This window comes from Trichomycterus rosablanca, chromosome 5, assembly GCF_030014385.1.
Source record: "Trichomycterus rosablanca isolate fTriRos1 chromosome 5, fTriRos1.hap1, whole genome shotgun sequence".
Classification (NCBI taxonomy): domain Eukaryota; kingdom Metazoa; phylum Chordata; class Actinopteri; order Siluriformes; family Trichomycteridae; genus Trichomycterus; species Trichomycterus rosablanca.
Genome location: NC_085992.1, coordinates 44824026 through 44843330, shown reverse-complemented (window position 1 = coordinate 44843330; position 19305 = coordinate 44824026). Strand labels below are relative to the sequence as shown.

Sequence of the window (19305 nt, the reverse complement as noted above, 5' to 3'; positions counted from 1 at the left end):
TAATATTAAAAACATTGAAATTAAAAGCTGATTCTTACAATTTCTAATAACCCCGACAAGTTTAAAAGTGAAACAGGAGGAAAATCCAGATAAACACAGATACATGTGGAGGATTTCAGGGTTATTCCACACGTCATATTCATATTCACACTTTGATGATGTTTTACCGCACTGCTCAAACCGAGCGCTGAACAAAGCGGCTGTTCATTGTTAATTTGAAATTCCATAAATTTGACTTTTCATCGACACGTTACTTGAACCCTCATGAGTGATCAACAACAGTAGATGTCAATTGTTTTAACTGAGTTGTTACCAGTATCTGTTACCATCATAACAGCTTTTGTATTATGTCATTACAGTGTGTGCTGCATGCTAATATGCTAATTATGTTAGCAGTATCAGTCATTACATGACAGTAGGATGTCCATACATCCAGTTTTACAGCTGACGGATCGGTTCATCTGCCTGCAGTCCAGCACAATGCCTGGACAAACATGTATTTGTCCTCCTTCGTAAGCTAACCGGATGCTTGTACCAATCATAATTTATTTGCCGGTCACTGACTTATGATGAACATGTAAAAAAAAATCACATATATTTTATTGGTTTAAAGCCACTTTCCGTAAGGATGTCCAGCACTTTATTGTGGAACATCTAGCCCTAAAATTCTAGTTAATTCTGTCAACACGGTAAAACTGAAAACAACGTACAGCTCAGAGTGGTCGTCTCATCACCCGTTCGTTTCAAGGAGCAGGAAAGATAAATTTCAAGTTTGTAGTAATAAAGTATCACAAGTCGACTCTAAACGTGGTGAATAGAACATTTATCAATATCTCAATTTTCGGCCGCTCAGGTGGCGCAGCAGTAAAACACACGCTGAACACCAGAGCTGGGATCTCGAATACATTGTATCGAGTCTCAGCTCTGCCAGCCGGCTTGGCTGAGCGGCCATATAAACAACAATTGGCCTGTTGTTCATAGGGGAGGGACTAAGCAGGATAGGGTTTCTCTCCCTCATAACTAATGCAATTACGACCTCTGCTGGCTGATTGATGGCACCGACACAGAGATGAAAAGTGCATTGAACAGGGGGTGTCTCTCCGTACACAGTGCTGATTTGTATGCACACTCGTCGAAGTGCAGGTGGAAAAATGCATACAGCCTGCTACCCACGTGTCGGAGGGGGCGTGGGTAAGCTCCGTTCTCCTCAACCAGAGCTGGGTCGACATTGATGGAGGGAAGCATGATGCAACTGGGCAATTAGACGTGCAAAATCAGGAGAAAAAAGGGAGAAAATGCATAAAAACTAAATTAAAAAAAATATGGCAATTTTCTAGTTAATTTGGTTGCATCACAATTATACCAATTAAAGTTTTAATTTTATGTACCGTAGACACTATCCTGATTACCCACAGTCATGCCCTCCTTTTTGCAATAATGGAAGTGACCACCCTACATGACAATGACTGATACTGCTAACATAACACTGTTACTCTGATAATCATTGGGTATTTTATTCAATATTAAAAAGGTAAGACGAACAATTTGGAACACCCAACAAACGATTACATGAAGAATGTTTCATACAAAGCAACATAATAACTCACTGATTTATTTACAATAGATAGATACTGTAAAATACTCACGCGAGATTAAAAAGGCACAGTTTCCCTTCTTTAAATACACTGTAAACATCTCATCAAAAAGCATGCATGAACGTTTCACTTTACAAAAGATCTCATATTCTCTGTGTAGACAAAGTATTAATATTTCATTTTGTTTTACCAATAAAATAGAATTCTCTCAAAAATCTGTTCCATACATCCTATGAACCTTTCAACATTTATTCTCATTTACATATATATTTATTTATATATAAAAGGAAACTAAAAAAAGAGAGTGGTAAATAAAAAAGGATCAAATATTTAACAATATTTTCAGGTCCTTTATACACTTTGAACAAAGAGCAGTGTACACGTACATAAGCAACAGTGAAATGAAACTGATTGATTGGGTCAAAAGAAGCATTTCTGTCTTCTATATATACACTATATGGACAAAAGTATTGGCACACCCCTTCTAATTAATTCATTTATGTATTTCATCTGCAACAATTGCTAACAGGTGTAATAAATCAATTATATAAGGAAGTTATATGTTTCTTTGCAACTTTGCAGCAACGGTTTAGGGAAGGCTCTGTCCTGTATAAAGACATGAAGAAAAGCTTAATTTAAAGAAACTCCAGTGACCTGCACATACACTTAACAGATTTGGGATGAACCGGAACATCAATTCAGGCTTTTTGGCCAACATCAGTGCCAGCCATACAAATGCTCTTTTCACTTAATGGGCACAAATTCCCACAGATATGCCACTTGTCTTGTGAGAAGCCTTTTATAGCTAAAAATGTCACATAAAGGCCACTCAATTGTAATTTTTTTTTTTCAAATTCGGATGTCCAGCAAGCTCATGGTCAGGTGTCCAAATAATTTTGGCCATATAGTGTATCAGCTATAGCATCATTTTACATTATGAACAATGATCATGTAGTGTATGGCAAGCTGTTTAGGCCTAACTTCCATCAACAATACCGGTCCAGACTCGGTCATATGATTTACATTTGAAAATCATACATGTACAAACTGAATTTTCCTGGCATGTTCAAATTTCATTTTCACTAATAATACAAATATTATTTTAACACGCAACATAGACTATTTATTCCCATAATTCTATTTAAACATTCAGCAAATCTGTAATTAGATACAAAATGACATTCCATTTAATTTACCTAGTCATGTTATGTAATGTATCTATAGTAATAATTCAACTATTACTAGGAAATTATCTAATAGAGTATTAATTACATTTGACATACACTATATAAATTGTATTAAACAATCGTAGTGTTCTATTTTTATGTTGAATGTTTTCCTAATAAACACGCAATCACTAAATGTTGAAATGTCACGTCACATATAAATTCAGTTTCCACATGTGTAAATCAAATATGATTTTAACAAAAGCTAAAATATTAGCTATACAACTCAGTCCTGCCATGATTAGCAGATTTACTAAATTAGTTTTACAAGTAAAATGCAGTTCTGCATTGTTGATGGTCTTTTAGGCTACACTGGTTAGCCATATTAATGTAAACACATTATAACAAATATAACACACACAGGACAATATCATTAAAAGTGTATTGATTATATCGAACCCCCATATTGTTACATCATAAATCAAACACAACATGACCAGCTATTTTCTCAATTATCACATTATTCCTTCTGTGCAAATCGGAACAGACAAACAATGCCTTATAGTGCCGCTATCGTCCCCTCCGTCGCTGTTTTACAGCATTCTCATTTACATCAGTAGCTTTTTTTATACTTATCAATATCACTTAAGTTAACATAAACAGCAGATGTGTCATTTATAACCATAAACAGATAGAGACAGAACTAAAAATATCCCCACTTAAGATGTTTTTCATATAGGACTGCTTTTCTACAGCTGTATGCCATGCACTGCACTGTAATGTATTATGTAGGCTTAAAAAATTTTACTTTTATATAATGCATGTTAATACAGAATGAACAGAAAACGTTGCTTGTTATGACAGTCGATGCCTGCTGGAATAAACCCTTGAGAAATGTAAATGTAGGTCAGTTGTCATGAAGAGCTTAATGTAGGTGTTACACAACCCTACTAACATCACTCTTATGTAAGTGAACCCAAATGTATCGTTATGATGCAGACTGAAACTGTACAGCATGTGTGTGTGGATTATGACTGAATTCACATATATAGAGTTCTTAAGCTGAAACTCAGCAGGCTACTGTAGCTTAAATCTTATTGTTATTATAATTTCCCATGTGAAAGCAGAAAATCTAAAAAGCGCTTGTGTTTAACATTCTATTACTAACTGTACATATGCAGCTACTGATAAACTATACCTAGTGTTCAAGACAAAAAGAAGCACCTTGTAAGAACCAACCACTCTGGCTCTTTCAAAACTTCATTATATAATATTAAGTGTAGAAAATGCTTAATTTTTATTATTACTATGATTTGATAAAAGCTGTAGATTCAGTTAAATGTTGCAAGGAGCTGGTTTAGATGATGTGGTGTGATTAGTAACTTTACTACCTGTGTTAGTTCGCTTTCCGAAACCAATCACGACAAAACACTCTAGCCATTCTGATTCATCTCAGAAACTGGTGGACAGGGCTTCAGTATTTTAGTCAGTTTACCTGATAGCATGTTGTTTATAATTCTCAATAAAGCCATTTAATGTTGATATGACTGATTTAAAAATAGCTATATCAGTCTGAGTAAGAAGTGGTACTGTAGCATAGTTGAAGGAAAGTATTATATGGAAATGATGCATTTAATTTCTTAACATGCCAAGCCTGCGTTTTAGCATAATAGTAGTGAGTATTGGTGGTGTAAACTGTGACATAATGGATGTTGGATATTTATTGTTTTCCAGACCCCATATGTGTGTTTGTTTACTAGGATTTTAACATCATGTTTTACACTTCGGTTACATTCATGACAGAAACGGTAGTTACTCATTACACAAGATTCATCAGTTCACAAGGTTATATCGAACACAGTCATGGACAATTTAGTGTCTCCAATTCACCTCACTTGCATGTCTTTAGACTGTGGGAGGAAACCCACGCAGACACGGGGAGAACATGCAAACTCCACACAGAAAGGACCCGGACCGCCCCACCTGGGGATCAAACCCAGGACCTTCTTGCCGTAAGGCGACAGTGCTACCCAATTTTCAATAAAGCTTTTAATGTTGATATAATTAATTTAATGGTACCTACATCAGACTGAGTAATATGTGGTACTGTAGCATAATTAAAGAAAAAGTATTATATGGAAATGGATTTCTAAATAGAAGAGCCTGCGTTTTAGCATAATAGTACTGAGTAATGGTGGTGTGAACCGTGGCATAATAGATGTTGGATATTTATTATGTTTTCCAGACCCCTCATATGTATTATGACATTCAGAGGTGTTCAAAATGCACTGCATTTAAAGGATTCAAAACAATGTTTTTAAACAGACTAGTACTGGCTGGTAATGCATTTTAAAATAAATGTAATAGCACTAATGATGAATTTCTGTTTGGATGGTGTTCATTGGTTGCTGTGAGAAATTGAATTGGGTGTTTAAGTGGTGCAACAGTCAAGGCCATTGTCCCATTGTTTTCAATGAGAGATTGCAAGTTTAAATCATGATTAAAATCCATCTAAGAACATAATTCAGAATCAACTGATCATAAAGTTACTAATCATGTATCCAAGAACATTTATATATATTTTAATTTTGCAGATACTTCTGAAGCTCTACAAGGTGACATCTTTTTAACCTGGGTACTTTAAGTTAAGATGGCTTCCCTGCCACTGTTGTTCTAGGCTTATCTATTGGCATTTTGGAGCTTTCTGTTATTTGGGGAACATTCCAATATGAATTTAGAGATTCAAATTTAAATTTGAATACCCTATATTGTTTCAAATCTTCTAAACAAATGGCACTTAAACAAAATAAATGTTTGCTGGTATGCAAAAATGGTCTGCGCTTACATTTACCCCCTTGTGGAAGATAGATTTAAAGCTTTGGTATCAAAGGGCCTGGACTAAAAAAAAAGAAGATTTTTTAAGATTTTAAGGTGATAAGCAAATGTTTACCAGATTCTAAGGTGATTAAGGTGATTCTCTGGGCAGGTGAAAAGATGTTGGGAGACTATACATGAGTCGGAAAAACGGTGTAATAGTCTCAGCCTTCCTCGGCCAGCTTGGAGGAGGTCCTAGCGCCATGATTCAAACTGGAGGGAACTGGAGATGACTAGACTGGGAGCAAAATGATGCACTATACCTGATAACAGTATAACAGTCAAGTAGGAGTGCCTACAAGTCCCACATAGAATAATATCTGAAAGCTAGTTTGTTGGCTATAATGTGGCACAACTAAGTGTTTTTACCCTGTTTTAGAGATTGTAATGTTGAATTTCAATAAGGTCATTTGCACATTTTTGGGGTCCCTGTCGGGTTTCTCTCAAGGTTTATTTTTTTATTTTTTTTATTTTTTTTAAATATATTTTGTTTATGCATTTTTTCCCCTTTTTCTCCCTTTTAGCCCGATTGCGTCACGCTTCCTCTCCACCAATGCCGATCCCCGCTCTGATTGAAGAGAACGAGGCTAAACTACGCCCTCTCCACCTACACTTCGACGAGTACAATGCGGATCAGCTATGTGTATGGAGAGACACACCCTGACAGCACTCTTTTCCCCGTCTCTGTGCAGGCTCCATCAATCAGCCAGCAGAGGTCGTAATTGCATTAGCTATGAGAAAATTCCTATCCGGCTTTTAATATCCCACCCCTACCTGAACAACAGGCCAATTGTTGTTCATGAGGTTGCTCAGCCCAGCCGGCGGGCAGAGCTGAGACTCGATACGATGTATTTGAGATCCCAGCTCTGGTGTTCTAGCGTGTGTTTTTACAACTGCGCCACCTGCGGCTTCTCTCAAGGTTTTTACCTAATATTATACCATCATATAATATTGTAGTGTTTTTCTTGCCACGGTTGCTGTAGTCTTGCTTATTATGGGTTGTAACCAGTCTAAAATAAAACAAAAAAATTGACACTGACTGGCATCAGTGGGTAGGATGGGATTTCTGTTTTGCCTGTTCATTATTATGACATTATATGGCGTATTTTAAACGTATTTTAAAAGAGGATCCATTAGCATTTAGCTTCTCAGACTGGCTGATTAAGGTTAAGTAAGGCTAAATTGGGATAATATTGGGCAACAACGCTAAAACAAAGCTTTTCTGTGCTTTTCTTGAGATACGCATTAGGGGTATACATTTTATATTCCACAATTATAAATGAGATGACCAAACATCCATCACGCACTACCTCACTCATAAAACAACGGCTAGTTTTCCTCACTTATGAATTATTTGCATATCAGTTTAGGTTTGATTGTTCTTCTTGTCAAGAGCAAAAAAGTTTTTGCTTTGCGGTTTTATACACACCAGTCAGACACACCATTCAGATTGTAGGTAGTGTAGCCCTTGGAATACGTCCTCGCTCCATCAAAAATTGACAGGTAAAAAGAAGTAGAGCTGCTACGGAAATATAGTGTAATATAGACAATAAATTCTAAAATTCTAAGATTATTTTTCCTGTAGATTCAAAGATTACGTATCTGTAGTGTTTATATCATAAATGTCTCTGTTATTAATTACAGATTCAAGTGTCGAAGCAAGGACGTTAGTGTGTCTCTCCATGTACAATTGTGTGTGTGTGTGTGTTTCATATTTTTTACACTTGTACCTGTGCACTATAGCTTTACCATAAAAACATATGGCTTCATATCCATAAATAGTCCAAATTGTCTTTGGGGGTGAGGAGACACGAACTACAGAAGTTCATAAGCTGGCTACAGACAACACGACTCCCTCCAAGTCTCTCCATCTGAATCAGCACGGCACTCGTACACCCCAGCCTCATCTCCTGCCTGGTTTTGTGCATAGCAAGCTGGCTGGATAACATCTGCTTCCTTCTCTCTGTCGTCTCTTTCTGATCGAGGGGTGGGGATCCTCTCTGCCAGATCTCCTCGTGGTTTTATCTGTGTTTGACATCTTTTATCATCTCCCCGTCACTTCTTATGAAAGTACAGGATGTGAGTGAGGCCCGACTCCACCTTTGGTATCTGGTCACTGATGATCTCCACCAGCATTTCAGGGAATTCCACCTTCAGGGCCTGAGACTCACGGAACGTGTAGAAGCAGAAGTCTAACAGGTTTCCCACCAGCTGAAGAAAAAGTAATAAAATGTATTACGGTAGGAAACATAGTAAGATTCATTTGGAAAAAAGTCAATCCGATTATTTGTCTGGAATTTTATTTAAATATTTATTTATTTCCAGCAGTTTACAAAGAGATAAAGTCAGCAAATGAAAATACAGCTACATTTGCAATTATTATACACATCTGCACTGGACTGGTTTTGTTTGTTTGTTTATTAGGATTTTAACGTCATGTTTTACACTTTGGTTACATTCAAAAACGGTAGTTACTCATTACACAAGGTTCATCACTTCTCAAGGTTATATCGAACACAGTCATGGACAATTTAGTGTCTCCAATTCACCTCACTTGCACGTCTTTGGACTGTGGGAGGAAACCGGAGCACCCGGAGTAAACACACGCGGACACGGGGAGCACCTGCAAACTCCACACAGAAAGGACCCGGGCAGGGCCGCTTAGGTGGCGCAGTGGTAAAAACACACGCTGGAACGCGAGACGGGATCTGAAATATATCGTATCGAATCTCAGCTCTACCTGCCGACTAAGGCTGCGCGGCCACATGAACAATGATTGGCCTGTTGTTCAGATATGGGCGGGACTAAGCCGGATGGGGTCTCTTTCCCATGACTGGTGCTGATTGATGGTGCCTGCACAGAGATGGGAAAAGAGTGCTCTCAGGGTGTGTCTCTCCGTACACAACGCTGAGCTGCACTGCACTCGTCAAAGTGCAGGTGATAAAATGCATATGGCATGCTGCCCACGTGTCGGAGGGGGGCGTGGGTTAGCTTCATTCTCCTCAATCAGAGCAGGGATCGGCATTGGTGGAGAGGAAGCATGACGCAAGCGGGCAATTGGATTCGTTAAAAAAAGGGAGAAAAAGGGGAGAAAATGCATAAAGACCTAGGAACTGAACCCAGGACCTTCTTGCTGTGAGGCGACAATGCTACCCACTTAGCTACTGTGCCGCCCCACAGGACTGAGTTAAGTCCATCACAGTACCACCTCCATGTTTGATTGTTGGTATTTTTGCACATAATGAGCCCCTTACTGTTCACTACAATCCAACTTTGACTTCCCAAAAAAAAAAAACTCTTAAAGTTTTGAAGATCATCCAGGTTCTTTTTTTAAATATAAGCCTTAATATGTCATGTTTTGCAGTAGTTTCCTGTTTGCTACACTTGATTTCCATTCCCATCCCAAATGTATTACTCGGGTATTTTTAAATGGCAGGATGAGTTGTTGCCGAATCCTTAGAGAAATAAATCTGGGTTAATTCACCACTGTTTACCACAAGTTTCCTTCGTTTAGAAATAAGGGACACTTGAACTGTTTGACCAAATGACTGAAGGGAAGCTGTAATGTGGCATTACAGGTGTCAGACAGAGCCCCACATATGTGATTTGGAAGGATGAATATGAAGGATGTCTAACATCCACAAAACAAAAAAGAAATAACAAAAGTAAGAGTGGCAAAATTAACAGCATCCTGGGTTCGATCCCCAGGTGGAGCGGTCCGGGTCCTTTCTGTGTGGAGTTTGCATGTTCTCCCCATGTCTGCGTGGGTTTCCTCTGGGAGCTCCAGTTTCCTCCCACAGTCTAAAGACGTGCAAGTGAGGTGAATTGGAGATACAAAATGGTCCATGACTGTGTTTAACAATAAACTTTTGAACTGGTGAATCTTGTGTAACCAGTAATTGCTGTTTCTGTCGTAAATGTAACCAAAGTGTGTAAAACATGACATAAAAATCTACTGACACTTTTGATGGCTCACACTGAGCCCTAATGAATCACCTTTGGGATAAACTGGAATGTTATAAGCCAAGCCTTCTCTCCCAACGTCAGTGCCTGACCTCATAAATGCTCATTTGACTAACAGGCATACTTCAAAATCCTGTGAAAAAGCCTTCCCAGAAAAGTGGAGGCTGGTATAGCATCAAGGTGGACGTCAACTTTATATTAATCTGAATGATTTTGGAATGGAACGCCCAACAAGCGTCATGATCAAGTGCCAGCAGTGAATTTCATATGGCGAGTCTTAGAATGAATGGAGGACCACACTTGTGCTAGCACTTTAACCAGACAGTAGGAGTCACCTTGTCTCATTTTCCTCAGGCATGGTCAATTACGTCAGTGGAAGCATGTGACCAGGCCGGTGGCACTGCTGAGGCACAAACTGGAGAGTCAAACGTGTAAATAGTGTATTAGACCACTTCACCACCCGAGTGCCATGGAAATTCTGGGCTTTTGAATGCAAAAAACGACTAAATAATTCTATATGTTGATGATATGAAACTGTGTTCACGTTGAGGAGAAATTGTATAAATATATACACCGATCAGGCATAACATTATGACCACCTTCCTAATATTGTGTTGGTCCCACTTTTGCTGCCAAAACAGCTCTGCAACTGTGATGCACTGTGTATTCTGACACCTTTCTATCAGAACCAGCATTCACTTCTTCAGCAATTTGAGCTACAGTAGCTCGTCTGTTGGATCAGACCACACAGGCCAGCCTTCGCTCCCCACATGCATAAATATGCCTTGGCCGCCCATGACCCTGTCACCGGTTTACCACTGTTCCTTCCTTGGACCACTTTTGATAGATACTGACCACTGCAGACCGGGAACACCCCACAAGAGCTGCAGTTTCGGAGATGCTCTGACCCAGTCGTCTAGCCATCACAATTTGGCCCTTGTCAAACTCACTCAAATCCTCACGCTAGTCCATGTTTCCTGCTTCTAACATCTACTTTGAGGATAAAATGTTCACTTGCTGCCTAATATATCCCACCCACTAACAGGTGCCGTGATGAAGAGATAATCAGTGTTATTCACTTGTCAGTGGTCATAATGTTATGCCTCGTTGGTGTAAATACATCAAAACTTGATGTATTAAATAAAACTGGACTGGTCACTGATTAATTAAAGTGTAACTTTATCTGATTAAAAACAAAATCTTGCTTGATGAACTTTCCACCTTGAACATGTTCTATCATATTGATCGTACACTCAGATAACAAAGTGTCCCGTGTTGTGAACACAAGAGCATTTTTTGTTGCTTACATCATGCATGGCATCCAGTAGCTTGGTAAGCTGAAAGAAACGTTGCCACGTCTGGCCCGAGTTATTGGTGGCCTTGCCCACTGAACGCCGCAGCTCCTTGATGTAGTTCACCCTCATCTCTTCAAACGCTGCCTGGTTCTTCAAACCATCCTTGGGAACTGAGAAACACAAAAGAGGGACATTCATTAAGGACAAAACACAAGGAATGGTTCCATAGTGATGTGATTAAAGTATGTGGACACCTGACCATGAGCTTGTTATACACTTTATTCCAAAACCTTGGTCTTTAATATGGAGGTGTGTACCCTCCTCTGTGGCTATAGCAGCCTTTATGAGTCTGGGAGGGTGTTTACCAAGATTTTGGTACAGCCTAGCCATTGGTAGTTTTGCCGAGTTGTACAGAGATCTAGCTCCAAACCCCCTAATAACCAAACTTAGGGCAAAAGTGGCAAAAAAACTTTAATATTAAAAAGACCAAAACCATCAGAGGAACCAGACTTGGGTGAAACAATGACTGCAGCTAATGCTGTCAATAATTTAATATTTTGGAATCTGAGCCTACTCTTCTTCACAGAACTGCTTTAAATCAGAAGCACTGCTAGGTTATCATACTGGGGCTGTTTGGTACCCACAATTCCTTCTCGTTTTACATATTAAAATCATACTTTTTGAGAGGTAGGAGGAATCTAGAATACCTAAATGAAATCACCACAGACACAGAGCTAACATGGCAAACAGCAACAGTGACTGCAGGAGAGAGTCGAACCCAGGTCCCTGGGATCCACATCGCCCACTCTACCAGCTGTGCAATCATCCCACCCAATTAATTTTCATATTATTATATATCTGGCAGGCCGATCCGCCTCCCACTACAAAATTAACCTTCTCTGTAAACCTGTTTCCCATTAATATTTGGACAGTGGTTGCTTAGTGGGGACAGCTTTGGTCTATCAGTCAGAAGATTGGTGGTTCAAATCCAGGCCCCTGATTGGGCCCCTGAGCAAGGCCCTAAACCTTGTCTGCTCCAGGGGTGGCATACAATGGCAACACTGTGGTTGTCCACAGTGGATCCTGTTGCCAGCTTCTATGTAGCTTCAGTTTCTATGCTTGTGTGCTCACTGTAGGTGCTCTTTTATATATATATACAGGTCCTTCTAAAAAAATTAGCATATTGTGATAAAGTTCATTATTTTCCATAATGTAATGATAAAAATTAAACTTTCATATATTTTAGATTCATTGCACACCAACTGAAATATTTCAGGTCTTTTATTGTTTTAATACTGATGATTTTGGCATACAGCTCATGAAAACCCAAAATTCCTATCTCAAAAAATTAGCATATTTCATCCGACCAATAAAAGAAAAGTGTTTTTAATACAAAAAAAGTCAACCTTCAAATAATTATGTTCAGTTATGCACTCAATACTTGGTCGGGAATCCTTTTGCAGAAATGACTGCTTCAATGCGGCGTGGCATGGAGGCAATCAGCCTGTGGCACTGCTGAGGTGTTATGGAGGCCCAGGATGCTTCGATAGCGGCCTTAAGCTCATCCAGAGTGTTGGGTCTTGTGTATCTCAACTTTCTCTTCACAATATCCCACAGATTCTCTATGGGGTTCAGGTCAGGAGAGTTGGCAGGCCAATTGAGCACAGTAATACCATGGTCAGTAAACCATTCACCAGTGGTTTTGGCACTGTGAGCAGGTGCCAGGTCGTGCTGAAAAATGAAATCTTCATCTCCATAAAGCTTTTCAGCAGATGGAAGCATGAAGTGCTCCAAAATCTCCTGATAGCTAGCTGCATTGACCCTGCCCTTGATAAAACACAGTGGACCAACACCAGCAGCTGACATGGCACCCCAGACCATCACTGACTGTGGGTACTTGACACTGGACTTCAGGCATTTTGGCATTTCCTTCTCCCCAGTCTTCCTCCAGACTCTGGCACCTTGATTTCCGAAAACAGTACTTTGGACCACTGAGCAACAGTCCAGTGCTGCTTCTCTGTAGCCCAGGTCAGGCGCTTCTGCCGCTGTTTCTGGTTCAAAAGTGGCTTGACCTGGGGAATGCGGCACCTGTAGCCCATTTCCTGCACACGCCTGTGCACGGTGGCTCTGGATGTTTCTACTCCAGACTCAGTCCACTGCTTCCGCAGGTCCCCCAAGGTCTGGAATCGGCCCTTCTCCACAATCTTCCTCAGGGTCCGGTCACCTCTTCTCGTTGTGCAGCGTTTTCTGCCACACTTTTTCCTTCCCACAGACTTCCCACTGAGGTGCCTTGATACAGCACTCTGGGAACAGCCTATTCGTTCAGAAATGTCTTTCTGTGTCTTACCCTCTTGCTTGAGGGTGTCAATGATGGCCTTCTGGACAGCAGTCAGGTCGGCAGTCTTACCCATGATTGCAGTTTTGAGTAATGAACCAGGCTGGGAGTTTTTAAAAGCCTCAGGAATCTTTTGCAGGTGTTTAGAGTTAATTCGTTGATTCAGATGATTAGGTTAATAGCTCGTTTAGAGAACCTTTTCATGATATGCTAATTTTTTGAGATAGGAATTTTGGGTTTTCATGAGCTGTATGCCAAAATCATCAGTATTAAAACAATAAAAGACCTGAAATATTTCAGTTGGTGTGCAATGAATCTAAAATATATGAAAGTTTAATTTTTATCATTACATTATGGAAAATAATGAACTTTATCACAATATGCTAATTTTTTGAGAAGGACCTGTATATATATATAAAATGTGTTTTTCTCCTTTTTTCCCCCAATTTAGTGTAGTGAATTTGTCTTTCGCTGCTGTGGATCCCCAATATTTTGTCGAGGTGGGTATATTGCTGCTCACGCCTCCTCCTACCTGCTCACAGCCCTTAACGGAACCCTTTTCCACCCATGCCTTCTGCACAGGCGCCTCTATCCACCAATCAGAGTCCTTACACAGTGTCTGAAGACCCCACACACAGATTCCGGTCATCCCTCCCTGCAGGCACTGTCAATTATGCCCGCTAGATGGTGCTCAGCCGAACAGTGGCAACGTCGAGTTTTGAACAGAGGAATTCAGAATATCCCGCTGCGCCACCTGGGCGCTGCTGTAGGTGCTCTTGACAGTGGACAGGAGTTCATGGGCACTTTGGCCTGACAAAGACCCACCTCAGAAGGTTGCTGATTTAAGCCCTACTGCTGCCAAGTTGCCACTGTTGGGCCCCTGAGCAAGACCCTTAATCCAGTTGCTCAAACTTTATACAGTCATAATTGTAAGTCACTTTGGATAAAGGCATCTGCTAAATGCCACAAATGTAAATAACCAATCATATTTATTGATGGCACTGAGTCGTAAATGACAAAGCATTAAAGCAGCATGTCATCTTTTAACATCCTCTGATCTTTAATTCATTTGTTTCTATTTGTTTGTACTCCAGGCATCTTGTTATTTACTGTATCCAAGCCAATAAATAATGAAGTATGTTGGTCAACAATCTTTTAATACGTCAAATCAAATCCCTAAAAACAAATAAACCATTTACTATAAACCAATGAAACAGTGGAAAGGGCAGCAAGTCTGTGTACCACGTCTTCATCAGAGACGTTCTGATGATTGACCATTGGTTGAACACAGTTCTGATTGACAGGAACGTCCTAAACCCCTCCTCACTTTTTGCTTTCTCTTTAACTGACCCACATCCAGCACCATCATTAACCTCTAACTGGCATTTAGGGATCCGCTGAGTGGAACGTGGGGTGATTATGAGCTGCTAATACTTGCTGCCAACGTCAGAAGTGGTTTCATATACTTCTTTTTCCAGCCGCTGCCAGGTTAGGACACGAGAAACGTGAAACCAAGTGTTACAAAACTACTGACTCTTATTTAAACCGCCGTAATGTATACAAAGGTATGTTATGATCTGTTTGCCTAACATATACAGATGAGCCAAAACATTAGAACCACCCATCTAATATGCTGTCAAATCAGCTTTGACCTGCTGAGACAGCTGAAGGGAATCCTGCGATATCTGCCAACATCTCCTTCAGCTTCTGTACACTGAGGTGAATTGTCCACAGTGGATCCTGGTGCCAGCTCTTCTGTTGGTAAATAATGCACACGTGTGGCCGTCCACATTATTTGGAGATTATTATTTTGCTCTGATATCCAGTTTCAATGCCTACTTGTCCACTGTAGGTTCTCCCATGTCTGTGTGGGTTTCCTCTCACAGTTCAAAGACATGAAGTCAGGTTAACTGAAGACACTTAAGTCCCCTAGGTATTAGTGTGTGTAAATGTATGTATGTGCGTTTGCCCTGTGATGGACTGGCGACCTGTCCAGGGTGTTTCCTGCCTTTCGCCCAGTAAATCAGACCCACCGTGACCCTGACCAGGATAAAGCTGTGGTAAAAAAAATGAATTAATGACGTTAGTTGAACCTGATATTATACAGAGCAGTGGTCGCTCAGTGGATAAAATATTGGACTATTGATCGGAAGGTCACTGGTTCAAGCCCACCAACACCAAGTAAAAAGGCAGTTGTAGCCTAGCGGTTAATGTAATGGACTAGTAATTGAAAGGTTGCTGTTTCAAACCCCAACACTGTCAGGTTACCACTGTTGGGCCATTGAGCAAGGCCCTTAACCCTCAATTGAGTAGACAATATACTGTCACAGTATTAGACTATTTATCAGAAGGTCACTGGTTTAAGCCCCACCACCACCAAGTTACCATAGTTAGGCCCCTGAGTAAGACTCTTAATCCTGACCTGTTCAGAGTGTTTCCTGCCTTACTGCTGCCAAGTTATTACAGTTACTTAGGCCTCTGAGTAAGGCTCTTAATCCTCAATTGCTTGCATAGTATTCTGTCCCAACTGTAATTGGCCTTGGACTGGTGACCTGTTTAGGGTGTTTCCTGCCTTTCACCTAGTGAATCAGACCCACTGTAACCCTGACCAGAATAAAGTAGTGGTAAAACAGAATAAATTAATTAATAAAGTTAGTTGCCACAATCAGAAATAATCAAAATAAAAATTTAACTCGATATTCCACAGGGCAGTGATTGCTCAGTGGATGTAGTATTGGACTATTGATCAGAAGGTCACTGGTTCAAGCCCCACCACCACCAAGTTACCATTTATAGGCCACTGAGTAAGACTCTTAATCCTCAATTACTTGCATAGTATTCTGTCCTAACTGTAATTGGCCTTGGACTGGCGACCTGTTCAGGGTGTTTCCTGCTTTTTCACCCAGTGAATCAGACCCACCGCAACCCTGACCAGGATAAAGTGGTAATTAAACAGTTTTGCAACCACAAATAATAAAAATAAAAATGTAATGTGATCTTATACAGGGCAGTGGTAGCTCAGTGCATGAAGTATTGGACTATTGATCAGAAGGTCACTGGTTCAAGCCCCACCACCACCAAGTTACTATAGTTGATTGGGCCCCTAAGTAAGGCTCTTAATCCTCAATTACTTGCATGGTATTCTTTCCCAGTTGTAACTGGCCTCAGACTGGCGACCCGTTCAGAGTGTTTCCTGCCTTTCACCCAGTAAATCAGACCCACCATGACCCTGACCAGGATAAAGCTGTGGTAAAACAACATAAATGAATGAATGAAGTTAGTTGCCTCAACCACAAATAATCAAAATAAAAATGTAACTTGATATATAGGGCAGTGGTCACTTAGTGGATGAAGTATTGGTCTATTGATCAGAAGGTCACTGGTTCAAGCCCCACCATCACCAACTTACCATAGTTAGTTAGGTCCTTGAGGTAGGCTCTAAATCCTCAATTGCTTGCATAGTATTCTGTCCCAACCTGTCCTAACCTTGAATAAAAGCATTCAATAAATGCCGTAAATGTAAATGTAGACACAACAAAATCAATTTTTTCCCCAAATCTAGTCCTATCCAGTTTCCCTGGTTGTGTTATGCTTCACCTCTACCGATACAACCCTCCACTGCTGACTGAGGAGCTTCGCAACTGACACACGCCCCCTCCGACACGTGTGCACTACCGACTGCATTTTTTCACCTGCACGAGGCGAGTTCATATGCGGATCAGCCCTGTGCACGAAGAGCCACACCCTGATCAGCATTATTCCCCAACTCTGCACAGGCACCATTAATCAGCAGAGGTCATAATTGCACCAGTTATGAGAAACCCTGGTCCGGCTCATGTGCCCACCAGCCCAGCCAGATGGCAGAGCTGAGATTTGATACACCTATGATGTATTCTAGCTCTGGTGTGCTAGCGTATTTTACCGCTGTGCCACCCAAAGCTAAATTTTTAACTGGCCCCACATTTTTTTCTCCCATCTGAACAACAATCACACAAGCTCTTAACGTGACCTCAAAAGTCTCATACATTCCAGTCTTCAACCATAACCAGCGTTATCAAGCTATCTTGCAGCGTGCATGACCGTGTAATAAGCTTTTGTGACTGAGTTCATGAACCTCAGGAAGCAGCTGATATGAGAGGTTTTTATTGCATTTCTGATCATGATATAACTGAGGGAAAAGATACGACAGCAGAACTTTCACTATTTACACCAACTCTCTGTCTGCAGCACACAACTACGAATTCCTTCTCTCCCTCCTCTTATTGCTCCTTTTTGAAGGAAATAGAGAAAAAAACAGCAGATTTTGTAGCACAGCCCGTAGCTTGGCTGGATTTTATTAAGTACAGCAGGGCTCTCTGGAAGGGCTCCAGAGGATCAGTCGAAATCTTCGTGCTGCGAGGATTCCAGCTCAAACTTTCAAACAGAGAGAGCAGCAACGTAGCTAGCTACAGTAAATGAGACACCTCAGGATCTTTAGGATCTTCACCTCAGGGTAGCACTGTCGCCCCAGGTGGAGCCGTCCGGGTCCTTTCTGTGTCGAGTTTGTATGTTCATCCCGTGTCTGCTAGGTTTCCTCCGGATGCTCCACTTTCCTCCCCCAGTATAAAGACGTGCAAGTGAGATGAACTGGAGATACGATATTGTCCATGACTGTGTTTGACATTAAACTTGTGACCTGATGAATCTTGTGTAATCAGTAATTACCTGTCCTGTCATGAATGTTTGTTTGTTTATTAGGATTTTAACGTCAGGTTTTACACTTTGGTTACATTCATGACAGAAACGGTAGTTACTCATTACACAAGATTCATCAGTTCACAAGGTTATATTGAACACAGTCATGGACGATTTAGTATCTCCAATTCACCTCACTTGCACGTCTTTGGACTGTGGAAGGAAACCAGAGCACCCGGAGGAAACCCACGCAGACACGGGGAGAACATGCAAACTCCACACAGAAAGGACCCGGACCGTCCCACCTGGGGATCGATCGCAGGACCTTCTTGCTGTGAGGCGACAGTGCTACCCACTAAGCCACCTCGGTCATGAATGTAACCAAAGTGTGTAAAACATGACGTGTGTGTGTGTGTGTGTTTGCTCTATAATGGACTGGCAACCTGTCTGGGGTGTTTCATGGACCCACCATGACCCTGAATAGGATAAAGCAGTGGTAAAACAGACAAGGAATGAATAAATAAATATATTAACTATTTTAATGTTCATGTTTTACCATCGCTTTATCCCGGTCAGGGTTGCAGTGGGTCCGGTTTTCCTGAAATCAGTGGGCGCAATGCTGAAACACACCCCAGACAGGTCACTAATCCATCGCAAGCCCACTACTTCTGGGATCCAGGATACGAATCCCCAGCGGTGTTATCGACCGGTCGGGTGTCTCCAACCCCAAATCAGAGTTTCTTACATTTACTTTGATTTTTATTTGATTGCAGACAGGATGAACCTGAGATATTTTATGTTTCGTCTGCTCAACTTCATTTCATTTATTAATAAACATCCATTCCTGCATTTCAGGCCTACAACACATTCCAGAAAAAGTTGGGACAGTAAAGCATTTACCACTTTGTAATGTTGCCATTCCTTTTCACCACACTTAAAAGATGTTTTGGCACCGAGGAGACCAAGTGATTTAGTGTTTTAGCTTTTATTTTGTCTCATTCTTCCTGAAACACGTCTTAAGATGTGCAACAGTACGGGCTCGTCGTTGTTGCATTTTTCCTTTCAAAATTCTCTATAGGGGGCAGGTCACGACTGCAGGCAGGCCAGTCCAGTACCCGTACCCTCTTGACGTCTTGAAGGTAGCATATGTTGCTCTAAGATCTCCCTTCCAATCTTTCTTTGAGGTACATTGTTTCAAAGACTTAGCCTTTACTGGATGCTGCTTTTGTACCAAACCATGATTACAATCACCTGTTGACAACACCTGTTTGGAATCACATCATTATTTAGTTTTTTACCTCATTAATAGCCTTAAATTGCCCCTGTCCCAACTTTTCTTGGAATGTGTTGCTGGCTTAAAATACAGGAATGATTTATATTAACAAGTGAAATGAAGTTGACCA

General features: G+C 40.7%; 1 protein-coding gene across 1 annotated transcript in view; it reads right to left on the bottom strand.

Annotated features, from left to right (window-relative positions):
* Positions 1 to 7287: 7287 nt before the first annotated feature.
* The window catches only part of LOC134315296 (mineralocorticoid receptor-like), a 68224-nt gene continuing 56206 nt past the window's right edge, over positions 7288 to 19305 (bottom strand). The window contains exons 7-8 of the mRNA XM_062996384.1: positions 10906 to 11063; positions 7288 to 7846 (exon numbers count right to left, since the gene is read on the bottom strand). Coding sequence (XP_062852454.1) covers positions 7691 to 7846; positions 10906 to 11063 — 314 coding nt within the window. The 3' untranslated portion in view covers positions 7288 to 7690. The remainder of the gene's footprint in view (positions 7847 to 10905; positions 11064 to 19305) is intronic.